The 24289-nt window shown below is 35.4% G+C and overlaps 1 protein-coding gene across 3 annotated transcripts in view; it reads left to right on the plus strand.

The window, feature by feature from the left end:
- Positions 1–24289, plus strand: part of EXOC2 (exocyst complex component 2) — a 130481-nt gene that overhangs the window by 91151 nt on the left and 15041 nt on the right. For all 3 annotated transcript variants that reach the window (XM_040548006.1, XM_040548005.1, XM_040548007.1), the window contains one exon: positions 2234–2375. In XM_040548006.1, coding sequence (XP_040403940.1) covers positions 2234–2375 — 142 coding nt within the window. The remainder of the gene's footprint in view (positions 1–2233; positions 2376–24289) is intronic.

The raw sequence follows: 24289 nt of genomic DNA on the forward strand, positions 1-24289 counted from the left end.
TACTAAGATAAAGGCTCAGAATGGCTTTAATACAAAAATTGAAATTGAAATTCACAGCAGAAATGTATCAATAAGAGAATTGTATATTTTTATAAAAATATATTTTATATTTTACTTTCCCTACTTGGGAGTCATGAAAATGAGTATACACAATGGATGTTGTTGAGGACATCTCCTCCCCTTCACACCCCATCCAGGGCGCAAAATAACATTCAGATGAATTGTTCTATCTTGTAATCTTTTCAGCGGCTGAAAAACAAGGTTACCCAGCGTTATCTTAATTGTGCACTGAACTTGAAACAGGTTGAAGTGAACTAATGTAAAGACGGGAAAAAAAAAAAAAAAAGAACCTGTAGTGAACATGCGTGTGCTCTTTTTATTGAGTGACTGTAGAAGTAGAAAGTGGCGTCATTTAATTCTAGAACAGTTAGGGACAATCAAAGCAGTTCCACAGATCCTTTGAATGGTGCATGTTGATGGGAACTTCCCACTGAACTTGTGTCCTTCTACCCTCGACTCATACCTAAGCTGAAATCGTCTATGGATTCTTACTGTCCTTAATCGTAAGAAATTGGAGTGAAATATCTTTTGAAACTCATTCCAGGTTTGCATTTCTGCAGTTCTGCGTAAGGGGAAAATTAGGGTTTAGTGAGATTGCAGTACATTTTTGAATGTTTTCTTTTTCAAGTCTTAAGTGTCAACAGGCTGTGAGGTAGAAGAGGAAGTAGGAGAAGGTAGTCTTGATTCCTTGCTTGGGGCCAAATTCTCAGCACTTTATGAAAATCCTGTGCTCAGGATATATAGATCTTCTTGTGACATATTAGAGGAGGTTCCTCAGATAGAAAATCAGGAAAGTGGTGGTCACTGTTACTTCTGATCACCAACTTCACCACCCCAACTTTGCTGAACCTAGCAGATTCTTTGACCTCATTAATACCTCTGCTTTCCCATGCACTCATGATCTCATTCCTGAAGGCTTATCTGTCTGTCTATTCCTGACTCAGAAATTGCAGTTTACTTTTCTCCTCACTTGGCAATATACAGGCATGCCAGAGGAGAGCACAGTTTAGAAACATCTATGCGATGAAGAAGCTTTATCCTTAATTCTGCAGCTTGTAGCATTAAATGTTTTGTCTGTTTTTCACAGAGAAAAGAATGATAAGAAGTTGGTGTTCTTTTCTTTCTTTCTTCTTCTGAATTCCCAGTTTTGTCTAGAGCCCTGCTCTGCATCCTCATATTTACAACCCTGTTGTTTCTGCAGATTATCCTATTACATAAATCTGCTTTTTTCCCTACTGGTTGAGGAAAATGAGCAGTAGTTTAAAAGCTTTACTCTTCTATTTCTTAAGCTCTTATGCATAAACATAAATACATTTAACCAGAACTCACATGATATTTTCAGTGTATTGTGTTTGCATTTAGCGTACATTGCCGTACTAAGATACTGACTTTCTACTTTAACATTTTATGATATGGGTTGTGTTCCAGAATTGCTTTAGAAGCTGTAACTATAGAAGAGCAACTATGTTTAATAAAATAGGATTGTATGAAATCTAAAGCTGTTCATGTACAAACAAACAAATTGTACATATCCCTTTAGCTTTCAGTGTGGCTAAGTGTTGTGAAGTACTAAAAATTGCATTGAGAGCTGTTAAATAGAAGAATTCTGCAGGTGTTCATGAGCTGCAGCTTATGCATCTGTTGTATGGAGATGCCTTGGAGTCGGGAAGTTCACATGCATGGTTTCAGAAGTCAGAGGCTCCTTAACGTATGCATTTTCAAGTACACAGATGATAATGAGAAATTGTAACGCTACAGTTGGTAGATCTTAAGTATCCTAAGAAAATCTTCATGTTTTATGACGGAAATTATTATGGGCATATTTTAAAACATTGGCAAAATTCAGTTGTTTACTTGGTGGAAGATCAAGACCTCCGGACAGGCAGAAGAAAATCATGCCAGTAGACAGTTATAGAATGATCTGCCTGCTTTGATATTTCTTGGACCTTTCCCAAAAATACTTGTTGCTGAGCACCATCGAGGAAAAAGATTATAGTGGCTCGGATGGACAGAGAATATGGAATTTCCTGCTTTTTTTATATATGTAATTATGAACTGAAACGTGTAAGTAATTGCTACTCTTTACTGAAAATTAAAGATGGTGTTCTAAGGTTTTTGCATATGCAATTTAATTCATATAATTAATGACTATTTATGTTTTGATTGTTTTTAGGTTAGTATGGAATCCTTGAAAGAGCTGGATCAGAGACTGTTTGAAATGTACATTGAATCCAAGGCAGATCCTATAGTTGGGTCATTAGAACCTGGCATTTACGCAGGATATTTTGACTGGAAAGATTGTCTTGTTCCAGCAGGTAAATATCTGCTTATCAAACTCTGAAATTATTTTAACAGTGAGTGATAGGAACTAAAATATACTGTACAATTAAAAACTTTTTTCTAGTCTGTTTTTAACTTTTGACAAGTTCTTATTATAAGTTTTTCTCACAGCTTTTACTTAGTTCCTAAATAATTTTTGAAATACCCCTGAATGATTAAAGCAGCTTTTATCATTGATAATCTCTTTAATGCTTGTTTTTTGTGATTATTTTGCTTCATTGCTTATGTATAATAGAACTTATTATAAGAGACATCTTTGCTATTTTCTTATGAAATTCATTGAGATTGTTTGGAATTTTTTTCCAAAGAATCTGGCCACTTTGGTAATAGACATAATTACAGTTCTGAAAAGGTAAAATTATGAGCAAATGCATACTATAAAAGTAGTTCAGCAACAATTGTTAAACCATTGAAGAAGGGCAGGAATATGGTATTTAGAATGACTGAGATGTTAGTCATTTATTTAGGTGCTTTAAGAACCTCCATTTTAAGGAAGCATAATATGAATCTGATTTTTTCAGCAGTGAATACTGTGCACGTTAACATTTAGGTCCTTTGAACATCATATTTGTCATTTCTAAAACTAATCCAGCTAAATCACCATATGAATGTCTAGCTAATACGAAGTTGAAATTAGTTTTAGTAACAGTACTTGGAATTTTGGAGGTGATCTGCTATTAGTTTTCAATAAATCAATGATTGACATGACAATTTGTACTTTCTTGGTTTGATTGTTTCTCAGAGTTGTATATAGCAAGCTTAGTAGAAATTCTGTGGTACTTTGATAGGGAGGTAATTACAAGAAACACACTTGTAATCTGTGAATCAAGAGCTGCAGTGCTTGCTCACTGGGCTGTAAATACGCAAAAAACGTAGGGTTTGTTACTTTTGAGAAAAATATCTCTTTGATCTTTGCTATTACTTTTGTGCTTGGAATATATGCTCTAATACAATATACAGCAGAAATAACTTAAATTTTCATCTTGTACATTTGAATTTATATATGAATAATGCATAATTTCTCATTGTGCTTGAAGTGTGTTTTTGCTTGACATGATTGTATTCCCACAAGCAAAGAAAAAGTTGTTGTGTCAGCTTTTTACGTGCTCAGTTCCCGATTCAGTGTATTGGGATCTACTTATGAGACTCACACTACCTTTAGGATTGTTTTGTAGTATTTTTTTCATTTAAAGAGAATACCGAACTTCTGTTAGAGGTGTACCTTTAGTCTTTTTATTTTCCAGTTCATTGTTGGCTTTACATACTTTATCTGCATCTTTTTCACAAAATTCAAAGTGAAGATGGTGTATATTAGCCTTCTCTGCATATCATAGTGTTGCAAAACAGATGTCAATTTAAAGTAGTAAAAAAGTTTTTCTGTTAATCCACAAAGTAAAGGTGTTAAGAAGAACATGTAGTCACTTCTTTACAAACTTCACCTTGACGATCCATCTTTCAGATGGATAAATCCTGTCAGATGTACTGTATTGAATATTGGTGTAAAAAGTGTGACTTTAGCTTCAGTTTGTCTGCCTTTCACCATAATTATATGATCTTTAAAATATGTGGGGATCTGAAGATAAAGTTAGTGACTGGGAAAGCCTTCCTTTTGGATGAGGTAAATGGACTTCATTATTGAAGAGGACTGAAAAAAAAAAAACAAACAACCTCTTCATGGGGCACATGCACATCTGACTTTATCTAGTACTCAACCAAAAAAATTTAAACAGCAAGCATATAGCTGATTTTTACAATAAACTTTTAGTCCCAAACAAAATGAAATTGTACAGCAAGATTATATTTGAGAAAATGTACCCTTATATAATCTAAAAGACGCAGTATGTTGCAGTACTGACATGCCATCTTTTTTTTCCTTGAGAGGAAAATGAAAAAAGAAAAAAAAAAAAACTAGAATTCATCTCTAAGTATAACATGAAAAGTATCAACATTATTAAACTAAAATAGCATACAGATGACTGGGAATGGGCATAACCAAGTCGAGCATACAGTTCGCTCAAGGACTTGTTAAAAGATCAACACATTGGTTTGGTGATTGAAAAAAAAAAAATGCATGTACCGAGTGGAAGTTAGCATCTGTTCTTCAGTAGTCTTTATGGCTGCAAAACTTAAAAATTTGATTTGAGTCATTTGGCCGATTTAGATCTTGATTTTTGTAGCCTTGATTTTAAAAAAGGAAAGTGTTGATAGTGTTGGCAAGGCGAAACATTTAGGTGTCAGTTGTGTTCCTGAGTGGTGCTATAAATGGTATGTAGTATTGCATAGTCAAAGTTATTTGATGTTCGTTAGTGGATACAACTATTCTTGATAGCCAAGCCGTGATAAGTTTGGGCTGAAGTTTTTTGTATGGTGTTACAGCATTAGCTTTCAAATATGCTCGTTGTAGGATGAGGGTAAGTTTTGACAGTAACAGTTCTGGTTTTAAAAGTAAGCAGTGGGAGAAGACGTCAATTTGCCCATATTTAAAAGATCAGGTAAGAATGTCAGTAACTTCACTGTTACAGTCTGAAGCTTTCAAGCGTTCCATCAGGAGACTGAAAACTTGACCCGAGTTGGGGCCTATTGATGCCATGGATAAACCTTTTGCAAAGGACATTTTGGAAAAAATGTAACTATGAAAAATCTCAGGAATTGGTTAGGAATAACATTTAAGAATTTCCTGATAATGAATTTTCTGTGCTGGTAATCCAGCCCACAACTTCAATCCTGCAACTGTTCTGAACAATTGTATTGGTTAAACACTAGCAAGTACTCTGTTCTTGATGCTCCCCCTGCTGTTACCTAGCAGAAGGAAGAAACTGGAAGTTTGAATTCAAGTGAAGAGGACCAAATCTGGATTATCTAGGAAGATAATGGTTTTGGGTAGATGAAATTGTTCATGGGAAGAATATAAAAGTGGATAGAAAGTAGGGTGGCTGAAGTGGAAGCAACAGAATGGAACAGAAAGATTGTGATAAAGACTGAGATCAAGCAGGGAATGAAAGTGGAAAAAAGGGAGAAAATAGGCCTGGCTAAGCAAGGTAAACATAAATTAGGGTAGCGTTTAGAAATAGAATTAATACAGGAACATATATATACAGCTATATGTATATATATGTATATACATATATATACAAAGGGATGCTGCAAGCAAGAGACAGACCTGAAATGAAATGCAAATAAAAAGGCAGAGAGGCCTGATGCTGTGTAGATCAGTGAGCTTTTCAGAAACTGGAGCAGAATCCAACAAAACACCTGAATCTTATGCTTTCAGCAAGTATCTGTGAAAGGCATTAGTAAAGTGTGTCCTCTTTGCCCTCAAACTTACCTGTGTTACTGGTGACTTTCTTTGCAGAGCTGGCAGAAATTATTTGTATATTACTAAATACTTACTTCAGGCAATAAATACTACATGCTATATGTAGAATCACTGAGAAACACAATATCCTAACTTTTGCTTTGCCAATGCCATCAACTTTATTTCTTTTTTTGAATCAAGGCTGCAAAAGTCAAGGTCTACGTCATTAGCTAATCAATATAAATCTCAAATCAATACAAGTCTACTGTGTAGAAGTTACGTATATGTATTGCTGCCATTCTGTTGCTGAGCCATATAGACCAATGGAATAAGAAAATTTCCTGTTTTCCATTCTGTTTTTCTATTTGCTTTTTTTTTTTAAAGTCAGTAAGAGTTATTTGCAGAAAGCCTACACAAACACAGTCAAGTGAGTAAGAGTTATTTGCAGAAAGCCTACACAAACACAGTCAAGTATAATTTAGTTTTTAAATAATAACTTTATTTCTAACATGGGTACACTTGACTTGCTTCACAAAATGGAGGCAGTTTTGGAGATAAAAATGGGTTTTAGATTAACTGGATCTGTTACAGGCAAAAAATCTACCCTCAGCTGTAACAGATTTTGAAAAATCAATGGGGGCATTAAATGGAAGGAAAAAAGGGTGGAGGCAGGATTCTGTCCCTGCCTCGGGGGGGGGGGCGGGGGGTGTCTGCTTTTTGTTGTTAACTCAATTGAGCATTTTTGTCTTTATTTTTAAAATGCCTGCTTTGAATCTTGTCTATTTGAACATTCATATTTAATATACTTGTCTGAAGTCTTGTAATATATTGACTATTCAGAAAAATCTTACCAAAAATCTTCATAGTCTATACTTTACACCATTGATGCCCTTCCAGTCATTTGTCTTTGAGCATGGGGACACTATTTCCTTACATCGTATAATTCTTGGGAAAATATAAGAATGGGAAATACTGTAATAAATGAACAGTTATGAAGAAGAAATTAGAATGAAATTAAGAAACCCACCTTTTGAGCAAGTTTGGAAAAACTGAAGTTTTATACCCTGCTTCTCTCAGTGTGGAAAAAGTATATGCCGGGCTCTGTTAGGTAGTTGTAAGGTAGGTAATTATTAGATGTTTACTTATACATATGTTTTTTGTTACAGTTTTAAATATAAGGGAGGGCAAATTGTTTGCATTGGGCAAATTTTAATTTAGCCTGTGTGCTAAAACTTTTATTACTCAGTTTTTCAGTATATATGCTCTTTTCAATATGAAAGTTCTGAATGTCAGTAAGAACTTGTACACAGTGCAATTATACATTTGTCCCTTTATTTTGATCTAAGGAGTAACTCACTGCTGGTGGTAAAAGGCAGCATGATTAACTTATTTATTGTTAATAAATAACTTTCATTTAAATTTTCATTTTAATTTCAATGTCAACTTATGAGTCTTTACAACAAAGTCTTCAATTTTAACATGCAATAACAATGAATTATTTTTTTTGCTTGAAACATTGTTCTAATTTAGTGTATGTTTCTGACAGAATTAAGAGAGATGTAAGTGATAATGAGAAACATAGAGTTAATCAGTTGCCAGGTATGTTTTTAGATTATTTTTGTTTTGTGTATAGTGGTCAATCATCTAGTTTGTTGTACAGGTTTTTTCCCCTCTACGTTCAATCTTTGTTCTTTTTTGTTCTTATTTCATTGAGTTTTGTTTTGTTTTTCTTTTTTTAATTTAATTTAAAATGCATACGTTTTATCTCAGTCACCTGACAAGTAAAATTAGACTCTAATCTCTTCTGGATTCCAAGCCTAGGGTCTTTTGGAAGGTTAATGAAGAAGTTGTATTACTTTGAATTTGGATAGAAAAGATTTCTGTGCACTGAAGTTTGTGCATTACAAGCAAAAGTATTTGTAGTATGGGGGCCTTCAATCTTTTAGATGATTAATATGTGGTATGCATGCAAATGTCAAATAAATTTTAATAATGTGGCAAGGTTAATTATATTTTATTTGCTTATATACAACTACTACATAAATTTGTGACTATAGTCAGTGTGGCTGTACTACCACACTGTACTTGTTTATTTTTCTAAGGAATTCAAATACAGTGATCCTTCATTATTTATGAAATGCTGGCCTGCTGTGCAGTCTAGGCAACATTCATTCAAAGTTCACAGTATACAGAGTTGAAGAGGTTAGTCTGCCAATCTCAAAATATATATCTTCTGTGTTTCACTGGCATTTTTGTAGTATTTAAAATTTTACATTGCATTGAAAGTTTCAGGTGATCTCACACTTTCATATGGAAGTTGGTTGTTTGTGGTTTTTTAGAAATTCGTTCTGTATTTGGCATAAACTGAGTATAGTAGAGTTAAATCTGAATTTTATTTGTCACGGTAATGGAGAATTGTTTGAAACATTTCAAATATATCAAATGCCACTCTTACAGTAAAAGATTAAGTGCGTCAGATCTGCTAAATCAGATTTGATATACTTGTCACATCTCTTATCTGTTATTTGTCTAATTTAAAAATCTAATAAAAAATTTCTAATGGCAATAGCCTGATGAAAAGGTACTCAACAGTTAAAAATGAAATATCAAAAGGCATATTTAATTTGTACTTGCACAGCGACATACTTGTCAACCCTAACTTTTCTTCTTTTGTTTAATTTGGGGCACCAGCACCCTGCTTACATTTAAGATGACAAGTGCATTTACATCTAAAAAACATTTGGATATAGTATATTTATTTTTTTTTGAGAACTAGGCAATTACTTTTTGACTGAAATGCACAAAATAGTTTGGCTTGAAATCTTTGTAACCCTTTAGATTGCTTCTAACATTTCAAATGGATGGTTTCAGAATTAATCTTACTCGGTTTAGATGATTTTGAATTCTCACAGATCAAACTAGTGATGCCCTGGGTTTAGGAATTGTCTTTCTTTTTGTGCTTAATAAGGCCAAATTCTGCTATTTCGATGCAGGGATAAAACACCTGGTTAGTCTTTATATGTGAACAGAGAGAAAACAGTGGTGCTTTTTGCAGTTCTATTACATATAAGAAATAGATGTTTAAAAAAAGAATGTTTAAAAAATGTCTTATGCATTGGCAAATAAAGCTGCAAAAGGACTTGTCAGTTATGCTTTTTTTTTGTTACAAAATGCTTGTTACCTGTTCGTGATGCAGTCATGGATATATTCCATTAGTTACTTATTCTCATCCAGCTCATGGACTAAAAGCAGAGGGTGCAGGCTGAAGCCTGCAAACGTGCCTTACAGTTTGCCCATTCTTGCACTGTGTGCAATTGTATTTCATTTTATTGCAGTGTTTAAGTTGCATTTCAGAATGTACAGGGTGTTTGGGGTCGGTGAGAGTGGCAACGTTAGTAACTGAAAAGGGAACTTACCTTTAAATGCTAGCAACTGCAGCAGCAAAGTGGTTGTTTTTTTTCTCCAGCAGGCAAGTATAGTTGGGTCTTTTTTCTAAGTCCTGGAAGAACTGAGCTGCTGCCAGCTCATCTTGGAAGTGTGAAGGGAAAAAAAAAAAAACAGGGCTGCACAAAAGCATTTGAAAAAAAAGTGTGTGTGTATGCAGATATGCTGTGTGTTTGTGAAGAAACTTTTTTGAACACTAATGTTCTTATACACAGTATTTCTTATGTGCTCTTATTAAAGTATGCTGGTTTTCATTCAAACTAACCGCACTTATACATTAATAAACTGATATTTTGTCATTATAGAGAAGAAATATTAACAATGTTCTGCATGAACAATCAAAATCTTACTAGAATGAGTTGAATTCAAAATCCTTAAATGACCTGTCAGCACGTATGATACTCCATGTGTTGCATGATTGCTCTTCCTTCGTTTGGCATAGTACACACAATTCTTGACAGAGTAGAATGGTGTACTAAAATCACAGTCAGTGGTTATCATACCATACCATTTAAACTAATTTTGTAAAAAATAATAATAAAATAGAACAATAATTTGCCGCTTGATATATAAACACAAATTTCACTGCACGTTTCAAAATACCTTCATTTGTATAATTTAATTTTAACCTCAGATTTTTCTTCAATTTCACTTTCAGACCTTCAGTTTTCATTACATTTCTTACTTCTGGCAACAGTGAGATTTCTTTAACATATTACATTCGTGTCTGAATTATAAATATTAAAGATCATTCTAGCTGGTGAAATGGAGTGGATGTCATACCTTCTCAGTCATAGGGAACAGTTACAAAAGATGAGAAAAGAAGAAACATCTGTTTCTCCAGTTTTCTGTAGCTTCTGCCTGGACATTTCCTTGGTTTCTAACTACTATAGAAATCCCAGTAGAAACCATCCTGGGTAGACATTTCATTCTCCATGTCTTTACCTGCTACATAGTGGGTTGCACTTGCATGTAGACTGTATTAGGTATCTTCTTGTGCCTCTGCTCACATCTTACATGAAAATTTTTCTGCTCCTAAAGACTTTCAGTCAGGTTTCTTGTTGGCTGCTCTCAGGAGACTCCTGACTTTACATGTGCAGGAATGCAGTAGGAGTTCATCTGCAATTTAACAAGGTTACTTCTTGTGTTTCATCATGCTTTGCACATGTCTGCCTTCACTCACAGTTCTGTTTTATAACATTTTCTGCCAGTAAGACTGCAAATAGTTATGTACTAGACTGTCATCCATTTCTCTCCCAACTTCATTTTGGCCTTACCTGTCAAACCCATTCCTGCAATGCCTTGTGGCATTTCTGTCTATGTTCAGCTGAAGACTATGATTTGGGAATAAGGCTCCAAAACCACTTTATCTTTATTTCTTTTCTTTAAAAGTTGGAGAACCTGCATTCTTCTTAGACAAACTGCAAAATTAAGTGGCCAGTAAATTATATTTTATTTTTAAAGCAGGAGTATTTGAAAAGAAAAACAGTATAAAAAATTTTCACGTGAAAATTTTTAAGATGTAAGACAGGCTTCATGTATATTGCTTGAGAAACTGAAGGAGCACAAGCTTGTATATCTAAAAAGGGGTCTTACTGTGATTCTTTGATCAGACTGTATCCTGGTGTTGTAGCTTAAGAATTTTCTGTTCACATACCCTTTTAGCTGATGGTGATAGAAGTCACTGTAAATACCTAAATGAGATGATTGTTATCACAACTCCAGATATGTCAATGATAGTAACACGTGATCTGTGCCTTGTTTGAAGCAGAAAACTGGGGATTGGAATTTGTGGTAATGCAGAGAGGAGAAAAAGCAAACACCATTTCTCCTCTTCCACCACCTCCTATTACATGCAGAAATGAGGTGATACTGCAAAGGTTTATGTTGCCCCAGCCCATTCAACATAGCATGAGTAATAATAAATCTTGTCATCAGAAGAGTGATTCTCAGTCATCTAATTCATTGGCACAGTGAATGCTTTCAAGTTTACCTGGCATTTGACAGGCAAATGCCTTCTTTTGTTTAATGTTATTCCCTCTATTCTGTATTCTTAGTTTATGGTGTGTGCTAATTGTTTTGGCCTGAGACCTAATTTAGCCTTTGCGGACACTTTGATTTTAGTAGAATATGGAGATAGTTTCATCCCATAAATTTAGCATGAGCTTCAGTGTTTACAGAATCCAGATGTCAGATAATAATCTGTGTGTCCATTTTCCTGTACTGTCACTGAGTCTTAGAATTCCACCATTCAGCAAATTATGACTGTTTATGTAGATCTGCATTTGACTGAAGAGTTCAAAGCTGTTTTCAATAAGGTGAGCTTATTACCAAACATAGCCAGTTATGTATCTTTGTGTAATATAAACTCTAGAAAGTCTGTATTTTGTTTTGAGGGGAAAGAGGACTGAAGAGGGTTTCTTTTCCCTTCACCATTACAACTGTTTGTAACTAGGCAGCCAGCTTTCTTTTTTTTTCCTCCAGATTCAAAAACCTACCTATTATTTACTATTGACTTGCATGTATTTGTTGAGAACAAAATTGTGATAGCTAGAACAACTAGATTTTTCACCCTATTTATACACCTGCCTTCCCAGAAGAGAAGAAAGAAATACGTGTATGCAAAGCCTTGTCTTTGCATAATAACACACTGTACTGGAGCTGGCTTTGAACTTCTAAGAGCACCAAAACATTTCCTGCTGAAAATCCATCAAGGAAACTGCCTTCTCTGAAGAAAGAGCCATTGTGAAATCAGACAGTTTCTTGAATACTTTCTTTTGGGTTCTGTATCTTCCAATTTTTAGGCGTTTTAAATGTTTGGAAGCCAATGTATCAGATAAGAGCTATGATCTTCACAGTGTAATAGGTATTTATTTAATAGAAGATATTAAGCATAGTTTAGCTTCATGTGTTTGTAAGCACATTATTTTCACTTTTTAAAGGGAGCTTAGAAGTTAAGGGATTTTTTTTTCTGATATGAAGGTCTGATATGGTAGGTTGCTTTCAAAGGAGCAAACATTTTTGTCAATTTGTCCCTTTAAAATCTTCTTCTTTTTCTTTGCTGGTGAAATACTCATCTAACAGAAGAGGGTCATTTAGATTATCTTCTTTAATTAACCAGTAACTTCTCTTCACATGTTGGTTTTAGAAAATGCTTGAAATAATTAAATGAACTAGAAAATATCTCCTGCTGCTGCTTTTACCCAAGTCTACTCTAGCTCAAATTATAAGGGTTCAGAATTTGCCTTTAAAGTCCCAAGCTAAAAGTTTGCTTTTGTTCTAGGTAAACTCAACTGTGTCAAAACTGCTAGACTTGTCTTAGCAGAGAGCTGCCAGAATGATGACAAACGTTATTCATTCTCCCTATATGTTTCCTATACTTGACACTCGTGCTTAAAGAATAATTTTGTCATGTTAACCTTTAGCATGTAGGTACTAGTTAGAAACAGTCTGCAGCACTGTGCGTTCCCCCCTGATAATGATGCTTAGTGACTTCTTGTGTGATTCTTCAAGGGCTGTACGGACATATAGTGATGCAGCACTTCCTATACCACCTGTGCAGATGCAGAGAATCATGTAAAAATAACTGAAATTTGCCCCAGACGATACATCAAGGAAGGTCCAAAAGCATTGATGTATTTAGTAAACATACCGGTCACTTCATGTTCTGATTACAGTTTGAAATGCTGCAAATGGGGATTGTGGTCAGTAATAAAACAAATACTGAATTCAAGACAAAAGAGGAGTGATAAAAACAAACATTTTCTAAACCCTGAATGTGTACTGTAGTTAAGGATGCTGCAGTTCTTAATATTTTAAAAACACTGATGAAAATACAGTCTCCAAAATGTTTCTTGTTACTTTTGACAGCTAAATAAGCTAGCAGAGTGGGAAAATAGTTGCCTACTCCAAACTTCAGTAACACTTTCTGCCCTGGGGTATGTTTTTATGTTAAAAATTTTAGTGTGACAGTCTCAGCTTTCTATACAAAAATTCTATACAAAATTCAGCCTAGAGCATGTTCTCCATATAGCCAAGTTATCAAGCCCTTGAACTCTTACTTTTTAAGTGGGAAAATATGATAGACTTCTAACAGTACAGCAGATCTGTTGTAATAAAAAGCATTTCATTAGCTTAAAATTTCTTTACACAACGAATAGCAATTTAAATTTAATGAAACACTTAAGCTTTATTGATGTTTGGATGAAATTATAGTGCTGGACTTGTTCAGTGGTTGAAGTAATTCAAAATTATTAAAATCCTTTACTTTGAACTGTGAAAAATCTTAAGCTTTCCAGTTATTGTGGGTCACTCCTGAGTCCGGATAGCTTCCAAATGTTAAATTTGGACTTGAACAATTTTTAAGGATCTATTGTTCAGGTCATGCAAAGACATTCTTCATTTCAAACTCTTGCCCTTTTCAAAATGGAGTTTGGATTCAGTGAAACTTGGAAGCGAAAAACTATGAAATAGTAAGATTGGAAGCCAGTGAGAGTTCTCACCTTCACTCTAATAAATAGGATAAATATGCAGTCCCACTAGGTTGCTATGTGTGCCTAGCAAAATTTTATCTTTTTTTTCTTTTTCCTTGCAGAGTAGAGGGCAGCAAGTTCTTTTTGTTTGTTTGTTTTTGTTTGTTTATTACTGCAGTAATATCTCTAAAAGCTGCCATGGTATGGTTCCAAGTCACTGCATATGTAAACACACAGATAAATAACATTCTACACTAAGTCCAACTTATCGCATTTTTTGGTCATAAATTTAAAGTATGCTCTTGTGAGTAGTTGATTTACCAATCCACAGGCGTTTGACTTCAGTACGTGCTGCAGTGTTCAATACCTACGTTGGTAGAAGGACTGTCTGAAAGTCAGAATGACGACTACCTCTTCACAGTCATCACAGGTTATCACATCTGTGAAAAAGAAAGTACATTTTACCATAGAAACTGAATCTGAGAATTTTCCTTTGTACATCTTCCAAGGAATACGCTAGATCTGTATGTAACCAAAGTCCCTTTTCTTCCTTTAGGTCGTTCCCATGACTCTGTACTTCCACCATGCCTGCAGAATATTGCTGCCTATCTATGTTTGCCTGTAAGCTAATACCTTGGCATCAATTTGGTTGCTGCTTTACTGAATTTAATTAATAAGGACAAATAAAAATCCTGTGTATTGACAAATGCACAGGCAGTTTGGAAGAAAGTATGTAAAAATATTAACAGTCAGTTTTGTGGTTTAGTTCAGTGTGGTGATTGCTTGCATTTTTTTGAGTTAAGAACGTTCACAGACCTTTGCAGAACTGACATCCAAAAGTATGGAGTTGTGTGTTATATCAGTGCTGCATCATAGAAAAAAGTTACTTTGACCTGCCTGTTACAATTGTACTACTGATACAATTCAACAGCAATAGTACAATTATTTTTTTAAGTTGCTAACAAAACTATGCAGTAAAAGACAGAAAAAAAAATGTGTATCTTATTGCTGCTAGTAACCCTTTTGCTCAACACATCATTTTTCAGGTTTCTTATTTAAAGTCACTTTTTAGAAGTTCGTGTTCTACTTTCATTTGCTGTGTTTGCTTTATGATTTACTTACCAAAGTATATCTGTCTTAAGTCAGCGTAATAAGCATAGGATATATGGATATGTTGACGAGTGATTATTTTTTTTCCTGTAGCTTGAAGGTCAGACGGATGCAGGACATAACTGGACACTAAAATTTTAGTGTCTGTATTGTTCCGAGTACTTTGTTTGTGACATTGGTCTGTTTTGGATCAATCGGCTTCAGTTTTCTGATTTCTTATAATAATGTTTGAGTGACAAGCAAAGTAAATTCATAAACATAGTATATCTCTAAACCCATTCTTCGTTTATGAAATTGCTGTCATCTTGCATATGACAGGCTATTATTACAGTAACAGTGACTTCAGGAATTGAGAAGAACACACAGTTTCTTGAGCGAGTCTGTTTTGAAAGGTTTTAATAATTTTAGGTTTTATAAAATCATGAAAGGACACCTTCAGGGTGCCTTAAAAATGATGTGTTTGAAAGAAATAAATGAATATTCTTGCAGACTATGCTTGGTTTGTGTTAATGAAAGGAAATATTGCTTGATTTTTGGATTCAACTGTTCTCAGTTTTGATAGAGATGTTGATTTTTAGCATACTTTACAGTTAACAAAATGACTTGCTTTTGCCATTGAACTGGTCATCTGGTATCTTTATGGTGCATATAGCTACCCTCTTTTATCTGTGAAACACATCTTTTTAAACTGTCACCTCTTGCCATTGCATAAATCCTCGTGTACTGGAACATATGGTGACAGTGTGAAGGGTCGGTTTATCTTGCTGGCTTCGACCCCTCACTGACATCTCTTGTCACTGTCACGTTAGCACCCAGGTGTTAACCCAAGTATCTGTAGATTGAGAGGTGTGCTTCAGCTTGGCAAGGACCACTGAATGTGATGAGTTGTAACAGAGGGATTTGAAACCCTTCGTCTAAATTGTGAAATGAGAGGGGTATGACTGGTTTCTTTTTTTTCCTAAATGGCTCGCTTGTCAAGAATTTTGAAAATCCTCTAGGTAAACGATGAGCAGAGCACAGCACTGGAAACTATGAGGGTACCAGGTTTCTAAAGAACATAGGTACTAGCTTTAGAAGATGATAATACTTTGGTATGTCCGCCACCCCCCAGATGTTCTGTTCTGCAGTTTCTTGATTTTTCTGAAGTCTGACAAAACCCAGAGAGAACTTTTAAGCAGCAGCATAGTTTCCTAGTCAATTGCTCTAACTTTATTTTATGAGCTTTGTGTGTTGGTGCAGATGGTGCTTTTGAAAATGCATGCAGTGTATATCAAATATATATGCTAAGCAGTCGGTGCCCCCTTACGTACAATATCATGGCTTGTTTCTCTTGCTCACAGACACTGGAAACTTAAGGATGTTCTGCAGACAGGAAACACCCATTCACTTCCCACATGGTCAAATGTCATTTTCTTGGACAGAAGCATTTCAGTCTTGCCTTACAAACTGATGAAATCACTGGAAACCTAGTTATACCAGGGATGTGCGTTCTGTTGATTTTTCATCACCTTACATGTTAATTATTAATACTCTCTGCTTTATCAGAAGAAAAGGCTGCAGCACTTAAAAAAAAAAAAAAAAAAAAGTTCTTCTGGTGAAAATCTAGTGATAATAGGACTTACATACATAATGCTATGACTATTATGTGATGAAAATGATAGGGAAGCATAGGGAGGGAATTTGTTTAAAAATTAAGATTTTTTTTTTCTTGGGGAGAATAAAACCGCATTTGCTTAGAAAGCTACAGCTAATGGATTTGCTACAGCTAATAGATTGCTAATAGAAGTTCAGATAATGCCAAGGCGTGATTAGATGTATTGATATGAAGAAGGAGGGTTTGTTATGTTTAAGAATTTTGTACATGAATTTCATTCTTCAGAGCCTATTTTTACCACTCAGGGAGAACAATGGTTTTGTTTTGGGTAGTTTGTCATGTTGTAGTTGGGTGAAATGTCTTCTCTCACAGCACAATTTTTTCATCTACCTCAAACGAGGTACTTTAAAGTATCTGATGCTTTGATTATTTTATACCGTTGGGTTTCCTCTTAAATCACACAGCCGCTTGTATTCAAACAAAAAAAAAGACCTAACAACCCCACCACTGTTAATACTGAAGTAGATGCAGTAAGATATATATATATTTTTTTTTTTAATGGGCTGCTAAATCTGTATGGGAACACACTGTTGGCTGTGAAGTGTTTGTATTCTTATTCTGTATCAAGGTTATGTTCATGAGTTACAGCCACATGTTGATAGGGCAGCTGTGCATGTAGAGCACCGTTTAATGGCTGTAACTGTACCAGACAATGTTGTTAATAGCTAAATGACAACAAAAAGCCAAGTTTCCATGGGTCATGTATCTCAAGCACTGTGCTCTGCTAAGGATTACTGATATATTTGTTTACAGGTAGGGACTTGGGTGAACTGATGCCTATGTATGTTTTTGATGATGATGCGTGGATAGCTATAAGCTCCAAATTAAGTTGTTGGTGTTCTGTTGTTACTGTTGTTTTTTAATTAGTGCATAGGCGTTTTGTTTGGTGTAGGGCTTTTTGATTGTTTCTGTTGTATGTCTTTTGCCATTTATATCTCTTATTACCTGATTAATGTGTTGAAATTTGGTTTATTCTGCAATAATTAAAGTAATTTGAAAGTCTTTATGGTTCAGTTCTGAGTGTGGTATGCAGCATCCTTAGCTCATGACCTTCAGGTCTGGGTTGGTAAAATGCCCTTTACATTTTATGTTACTGTGTCTGGTAAAAGAAATGAAAGTAAATCCATCTCCTAACAAAATCTGTTAACAAAATTTGGACATACCAAATTGGCCTTCAGCTACCTCCACATCTTTTAAGTATTAGATGCAACAAAGATCTCTTCTTCCCAAGTGAAGCACTATTAGACTCTATTTCCTGTTGTAGCCTTTGGCCTTTACAGGCTTTTCTCCTTACCTTCTTAATAATAAAGCAGACTATATTCTCTCCCAGGAAGCAGTGGATTTTAATGTGAGCGGTAAGGATTGGAAAGCAGCAAATATGCTCAACTGTAGGCTTCTTCAGCTGTCCCTCAGATCCAGGTTTGGTGGAATAGCAGAAAGTTCACAATGTCAGCAGCAGCTTTTCTAAAAACGTTTAAGTATGGGCTATGCACAAGGGCACAGAATCAGTATAATTCTCTCAGCGTCCTCTTCTTGTAGACTAAAGTTTGTGCATAGGCGAAGGTATTAATCACAGTATTGGCAGTCTTTAGAGCTCTTGCTACTCCCAGCCAGCTGAAACACAGAAACTTTCAGGTTCTTTGAATATTATGACATAACTTCTGTTGTTTGAATTAAAATAGTTCAAAAAGTACAAGTAATGTAAGACTTGAAAGCCTTCATGTTTAATGTTTTTGGAAAGTAGTTTTGTGGCTACCTGTGTCAAGTCTTTCAAGTGACATTCACTGTTACAACAACATTGTGTCATGGCTGAAAATAAGAGCAAGGCAGGTAATTCAAAAATGTAGTGCTCTAGCCTTCAGATCTCAAAGTATTTGGCCAGACTGTCTCTCAGCAATTAGATCTACCCTTTCTTGTGTCAGAACTGTGTTTTTAAAAGCATTTTCCTAGATAGATTACAAGTAATTCTTAATTCATTTAATTTAAATTTTCAATAGCTATTTTTAGGTCAGTTTTAGTTCTTTCCACTTTTTCTGCGATTCCTAATGTGTTGTATGTTTGTGATAACCATAGAATCATTCAGATTGGAAAGGACGTCTGAGATCATCTTGTCCAACCTTTAACCTAGTACTAAAGTCCAACACTGATCTGTGCTACTAAGTTGTAAATCTAGACGTTTCTTGAAGACCTCCAGGGATGGTGACCTATGCAGAGGAGAATTTCAAGTAAACATTAATCCTATTCACCATTTAATTAGAATGGAGCTAGTATGAACAATAGGTTTATCAAAACATTTTCAGTCTTACCAAGAAAGACCTGCTAATGAACTATTTATAGCAGCTTGTATCTATTTTTGTCAGTAGTCTAAGGACTGACTTAGGACAAACGGGTTAAAAAAACAGGAAATGTGGTTAAGTAAGCGGGTAATCTCTCCAGAGAGTTTCCAGTTTGCCTACACGTTCACATTTTCTTCTGAATGTACTCTCAAAACAACACCAAGTACAGTACCTTGAAATCCATCTCTGCTTAAAGGAGGGAATGTTTCCAGCAATAGCAGGAAGTGGCCTAGAGAAAAGTTTTACATTCTTTGTTAAATTCAAATGAGGCTCTGGAGTCACTGTCTGTGTTTTTTTGGCTTTACTAACATTGGAGCACTTCTGTTACATTTCAGTTGGTTCAGGTGTTATCAAATGAATCCATAAAAGTTTGTGAACACTGTCATTGTAACCTCACTTCTAGATTCGTTTTAAAATAATGACTTTCCTCCAACTTTACCCTTTTTTTTTTTTACATGGGATTGTGCTTGTTAGTTAATATACTATGCACATATTTTTGGTAATAGATATAAAATCATGTTTGGAGGTAGCAGAAGTAGTTTTATGAATCAGACTGTATAAGTCTTACTGTGAAGTAAAAAATATATTGAACATGATAATGACATCCATATAATTCCCAAAGAGGTATTGTTTATGTTTCTTATTTTGGGGAGGGCAGAAGCAATAACATGCAAGTGAAGGTCATTCTTTGCTCTGCTTCTTATTTGTTTCTTTTTTTTTTTTGAATGGAACTAATTATTATGGTTTTTTTGTTTAATTTATTTGTGAGTCAAAAGGAGGAGTGAGTATAATAAATGAAGCAGCTTTAGTTGCGGTAAAGGCTGTGACCTGGTGGAGTTCTGCTATTTTTAGAATTACTGTCAGACATCAGTGTCTACTGTTGGGACCCTGCAGTGTACTAGAAATGTTTTTTATCCAGGGAAAACAACAGAGTGTGATGATAAATTTTTAGTAATTAGAAAGAAACAGGCTTGTCTAGCTACTTTAATTTAGAAAACAGGCCACTGGAAGTAACAGTATTTGAAGCTGATTTCCTATCAACTGTCTTTGAAGGCAGAAACCTGTGTGCTGTTGTAAAGAGTAAAGGTGAGCTGCTTTGTTTTGTCCATGGGGAAATTCCAAGTCACATATCTACTTTTTTTTTTTCTTTTTAACATCTGCAGGGTTTTGGGTTAGATGATAACACTGTGTGGGTGGGGACACTTCAGTAAAATAGCATGACATACTCACCATACAAGTGCTATAGTTCATGAAAGACTCATGTCTGCAAACAAGTTAGGTTCCTTTCTATTCCACAGTTAGGAGACTATCTTGAAAGGTATAGGCTTCTTGGAAATTAAAATATTACTTTTCTAAATGAGATATTGTATTCACCACAGTAATTGGAAATAGTAGCTAACTATTAAAATTATTTTCCAGAAATATTAAACCAGTTAGGGCATTTTCTAATGAGGCGAGTAGAGTTTGTTGTTCTACAAACTTAAAAAGTTTTCATCTGTAATGGAATTTTAATTCTTTCAGTTAATAGTATGTTTGAATTAAACAGGCTGTCAGTCACATTAAATTTTCTCTGGTTGTAAATGTTAGATTTCTAAATAGTTTTGGGGGAAAATACCTTGATTCAAATGCATTCTGTACAGAATAAATCATAAAATGATTTTTGCTATACATAGTATACAATCTTTGGCTTGTCTCTGAAATAATTTGTGTATAAGTTATGTAATAAATTAGGTTTATTCAGGATGCTGCACACTAAAAAAAAAAAAGTTTAGTCATTTGTTTTTCTTTCTGCTTTTATTCTGTGCTGCCTCTCGTTAGATTCATGGGATAAAGCAGTTGATGGTGAGAGCTTCATTCTGCTCAAGGTGTCAGGCAGTTGTCTGTGAGTTAGAGAAGAGCCTACAGCTGTTCTGCAGCTCTCTTTAAGGTTTGTGTACCAAGGCATGTCTGCACTGATTTATTTTTTTAAGTCCTTCTAGCAACTTCTGCATGCAGACACCAACCTCTTTGCTGACCTGCTGTGACCTCAGACGGTGTTTCACTTTTTAATGCCTCTTCCCCCTCCCACCCATTCTGTCTTACCTGTTTATATTTTTAGTTTTTAAGAAGAGGTTACTTGCTTTGAGTCGGAAGTTATGGGTTAGGTTGGGTTGGAAAGTGAAATTCTGTGGTGTGTGCTGGGCAGTCGGGCAGCTGGGTTTGTCAGGAGGCTTCCATCAAACCGTCCAGTTCCCAAGAAGGCTCCACCAGACAGGACAGTTATTGCTTGGCATGTCACAAAGTGTGATCTGGGGTTCCAAGAACCGCCAAAATATAAACAGGCTGCGATCCTACAGGGTATCCTGCTAGCCCTTATTACTGTTTTTGTGACATGGGTTTCTTGGGGAACATGTCCTAACCACACTGGAAATGATACTAGAGTAACTGTAGTTAAAGCAGTTGTTAAATATTGCTGTTGCCTCAGCTACATTGCAGCCAAAATCTAGAGGAAATTTAACAGTTAAAATCAGACTGTTTAAAGAAGTTACATGGCTTTGTGGATACCATTGATGAGTTTCTTTTTTAATGTGCACTACGCAGCACTGATTAACGACTTGCAAAAGATGTGTGCAGGTTTTTTTTTCCAGCAGTTTCACATAGCAAAGTAAAAAACTTAGAGAAGAGCTGCAGGAGTTTAACTGACAGTTCAAAACACTGCGTGACAGCTGGAAAGTACTACATTTCTGAAGCTTGGAGATGAACATTTCCAATATCAATTCAATTAAATCTGTCAATAGGATATAATGTAATTAAAAGTATATATCAAGGTATTTAAAAAGCAGGTATCTTCCTTAAAACAGAGCAGATGAAATCTTTTTTTTTCCATTTATCCTCCTTTATGTGTTGTTATTCCTATATTCACTGTCAGCATAGCAAACGAAACATCAAATATCAAGTGCAGCTAGGTATGAAAACCATTCATGTCTCTGGATCACCAAATTCTGTTTCTTGTTACTTTTGAGGAAAGTTTTTATCAAAAAGTAATCAGGCAAAAAAAAGTTTTCAGACTGATTGACTGTTACTCGCATAACTCACCGAATGGAACAATAAATTGTACAAACACTGCATACAACTGGATGGGCTTAAAAGTTGAAATTTCAGACTTTCAGGCATCAATTTTCCTAGCTGTACCAAGTCATGCTCAAGCCTCAAGGCTAGCAAACTCAGTGCTTGCTTTTCAGAGGCACTAAGAAACATTGCTCCCCTCAACAGCAATTGCTTGCCGAAGCAAGTACGGGCCTCCTACAGAGGCCAAAATGCTCCCTATTGCTTCCTGAATTGGTGGCTCTGTGCCTGCCCAAGGCTCATTTTTGTTTCAGTCCCTCGGAGTTTTAGGTCAACTCACGCTTGAAAAAGGGCTGGTCACTTGGTCAACGTGTAAAAAACCGTTCTTTCCGCTTTGGTGAAAACTTATCTTTGCTTTTCAAAAAAAAAAAAAAAAAAAGGCTAGAATTGAGTGACAGCTGTTGAACTGTAGAGTGTCTAGTTAGTGGCTTTTCTAACTCTTCCACAGAAGAGCTGTAACTTTTAATGCTCCTGCCTGATTTTATTTGGCTGTGAGTTGACTTTGGACCCTTCTTTCTTTCTATCCTTCGTATCCTCTAATCCTCATCACTTGTGCAGCTTGTTGCCAGTGAATTGAGGTACCTGCTGACACCACCCACTTTTTCTAAACAGTTGTATGCTTTTATCCCGCCCTCCTCCTTTTCACACAATAGGCAGGCTGAAAGGATTGTTCAGCAAGAAACAGCAGCAGAATTTGCTTGCCAGTTCTGTCCATTTCAAATGAGACCCCAATTTCACAAGAGTTTAAAATATGTCAAACCCAAGCTGCTGGGGTTAACATTTCCTGTGTGTTTGTATTGTCCTAGCAGAACTACTACTCATTCTTTGAACTTGTGTTTTCTACTCTGCAGAATAGGTTAAAAAAAAAAAAAAGTTTACTCATATCCTCTTTTCTTACTCTTGAATGACTGGGATCATTTGAAAAACTCTGTTGGCTTCTGGTTCGGAAAAAAAATCATCCTGTTGAGTTCAGTTGTAGCATGTGCAAGTTTTGTTCTATTTGTGCATGCAAGTTTTTGTAGCTTCTTTGCGTCTTAGAATTACACATACGGTATTGCAGTTCCAACTTTTGCTGCTTATTCAGTCACTTCGGAGGTTTCCTAGTAGAATGCTGTCATCTATGTACTTGGGGGAAACATAGCTCTTAGAACCACATGTGGGACAACTGGTAGCACTACCCCCTCTGAACATCTCCTGAATGACTCCTGCATTGTCAGGCTACAAGATCAGTTTCTGCTAATCCTCAGAACCACAATTCATTTTCCGTTCTCCTTTTCCCATACTTCACACAGTCATCCTTGCTACAGCTTTATAGTATCGTTAAAATTGCTCGTAGATGTAGACTTTCTGACAGATTTCATATGTAAAAATTTTAATAGGTGATATAGACTGGAAATTAAATTTAATGGATAATTTTGCTAGATTTTTTTTACTGGTAAAAAGTACAGTGGAGGGCCCAAATTGGAAGATGCTATTTTAAAGTTTCTGTCAGCCATTGTGATAGCTGATGGCTGAAACTGTCCTTCATTTATATGTCTCAAGTCTTCCCATACATTTTCTTTAGAGCATTCGTGGGGCTTTGTTAGTGGAAGCTAGAATTCCAGTAAGTCAGATTCTTTGGTGTTAAGAATAGAGTGGGAGTGGAATGCATTTATGCTGTAACAAAATAATAACATTTTCTTGAGAGAAATTGCAAGGGCTTGTTGAGACTTTCTTTAACACGTTTCTGTCAGAAGCTATGGAAAGGTATTGTATTTGTGCTTCAATATGCTAAATAAGAGGTATTTTAGACTTAAGAATGTTATGTTTCACTTGATTAGCCTAATAGTTGCAACCTACAGTTATATGCTGCATTAGCTTTCAGTGCTGTATAAAAGGACTGGCAGCATGGTGTCCCAAAAACTGTGATTGCGTGGGCTGCTGAACAGTTGTAGAGAAAGCTGCACAAAAATTCTATTCTAGACAGAATTTTTTCATTTTGAAATGAATTTCACAACAAATTCACAGTTGGATGCCGCTGCTTGTATTTCCACTGAATCATACTCCAGAAAAGTAGTACTTTGCATCAACAATGCCTGCCACAAACAGTGCAGTGATATAAATCAGAAATTGGATATTTTTTAATTGTAATTGTTCAAAATATAGTATAGTTATTAACTATGCCTGCAGGTCCTGACATTCAGATATGCTTGGCTTTGTCTCCACATGCAAAAACTAAAATCCTTCATAAAAAAAAAGAAGAGAAGGGCTGGGGGGGGAAATACCCTTTTTACCCTTTTTATGTACTGTTCATGATAGGAAACTGACTCCCAGGCAGCAATGGTTTTCACACCACCACATATTTAATAGCAGAGTGAGAGCAAACCTGTTATATGGTTACTTTTAATTTCCAGCCTAAATTTACTGATGGACAATTCATTTATACCTTTCTTTGGTGCGCCAATATTGTTCTCAAGCTCAACTAGTTCTCCCT

Source organism: Cygnus olor, chromosome 2 (genome assembly GCF_009769625.2).
Source record: "Cygnus olor isolate bCygOlo1 chromosome 2, bCygOlo1.pri.v2, whole genome shotgun sequence".
Classification (NCBI taxonomy): domain Eukaryota; kingdom Metazoa; phylum Chordata; class Aves; order Anseriformes; family Anatidae; genus Cygnus; species Cygnus olor.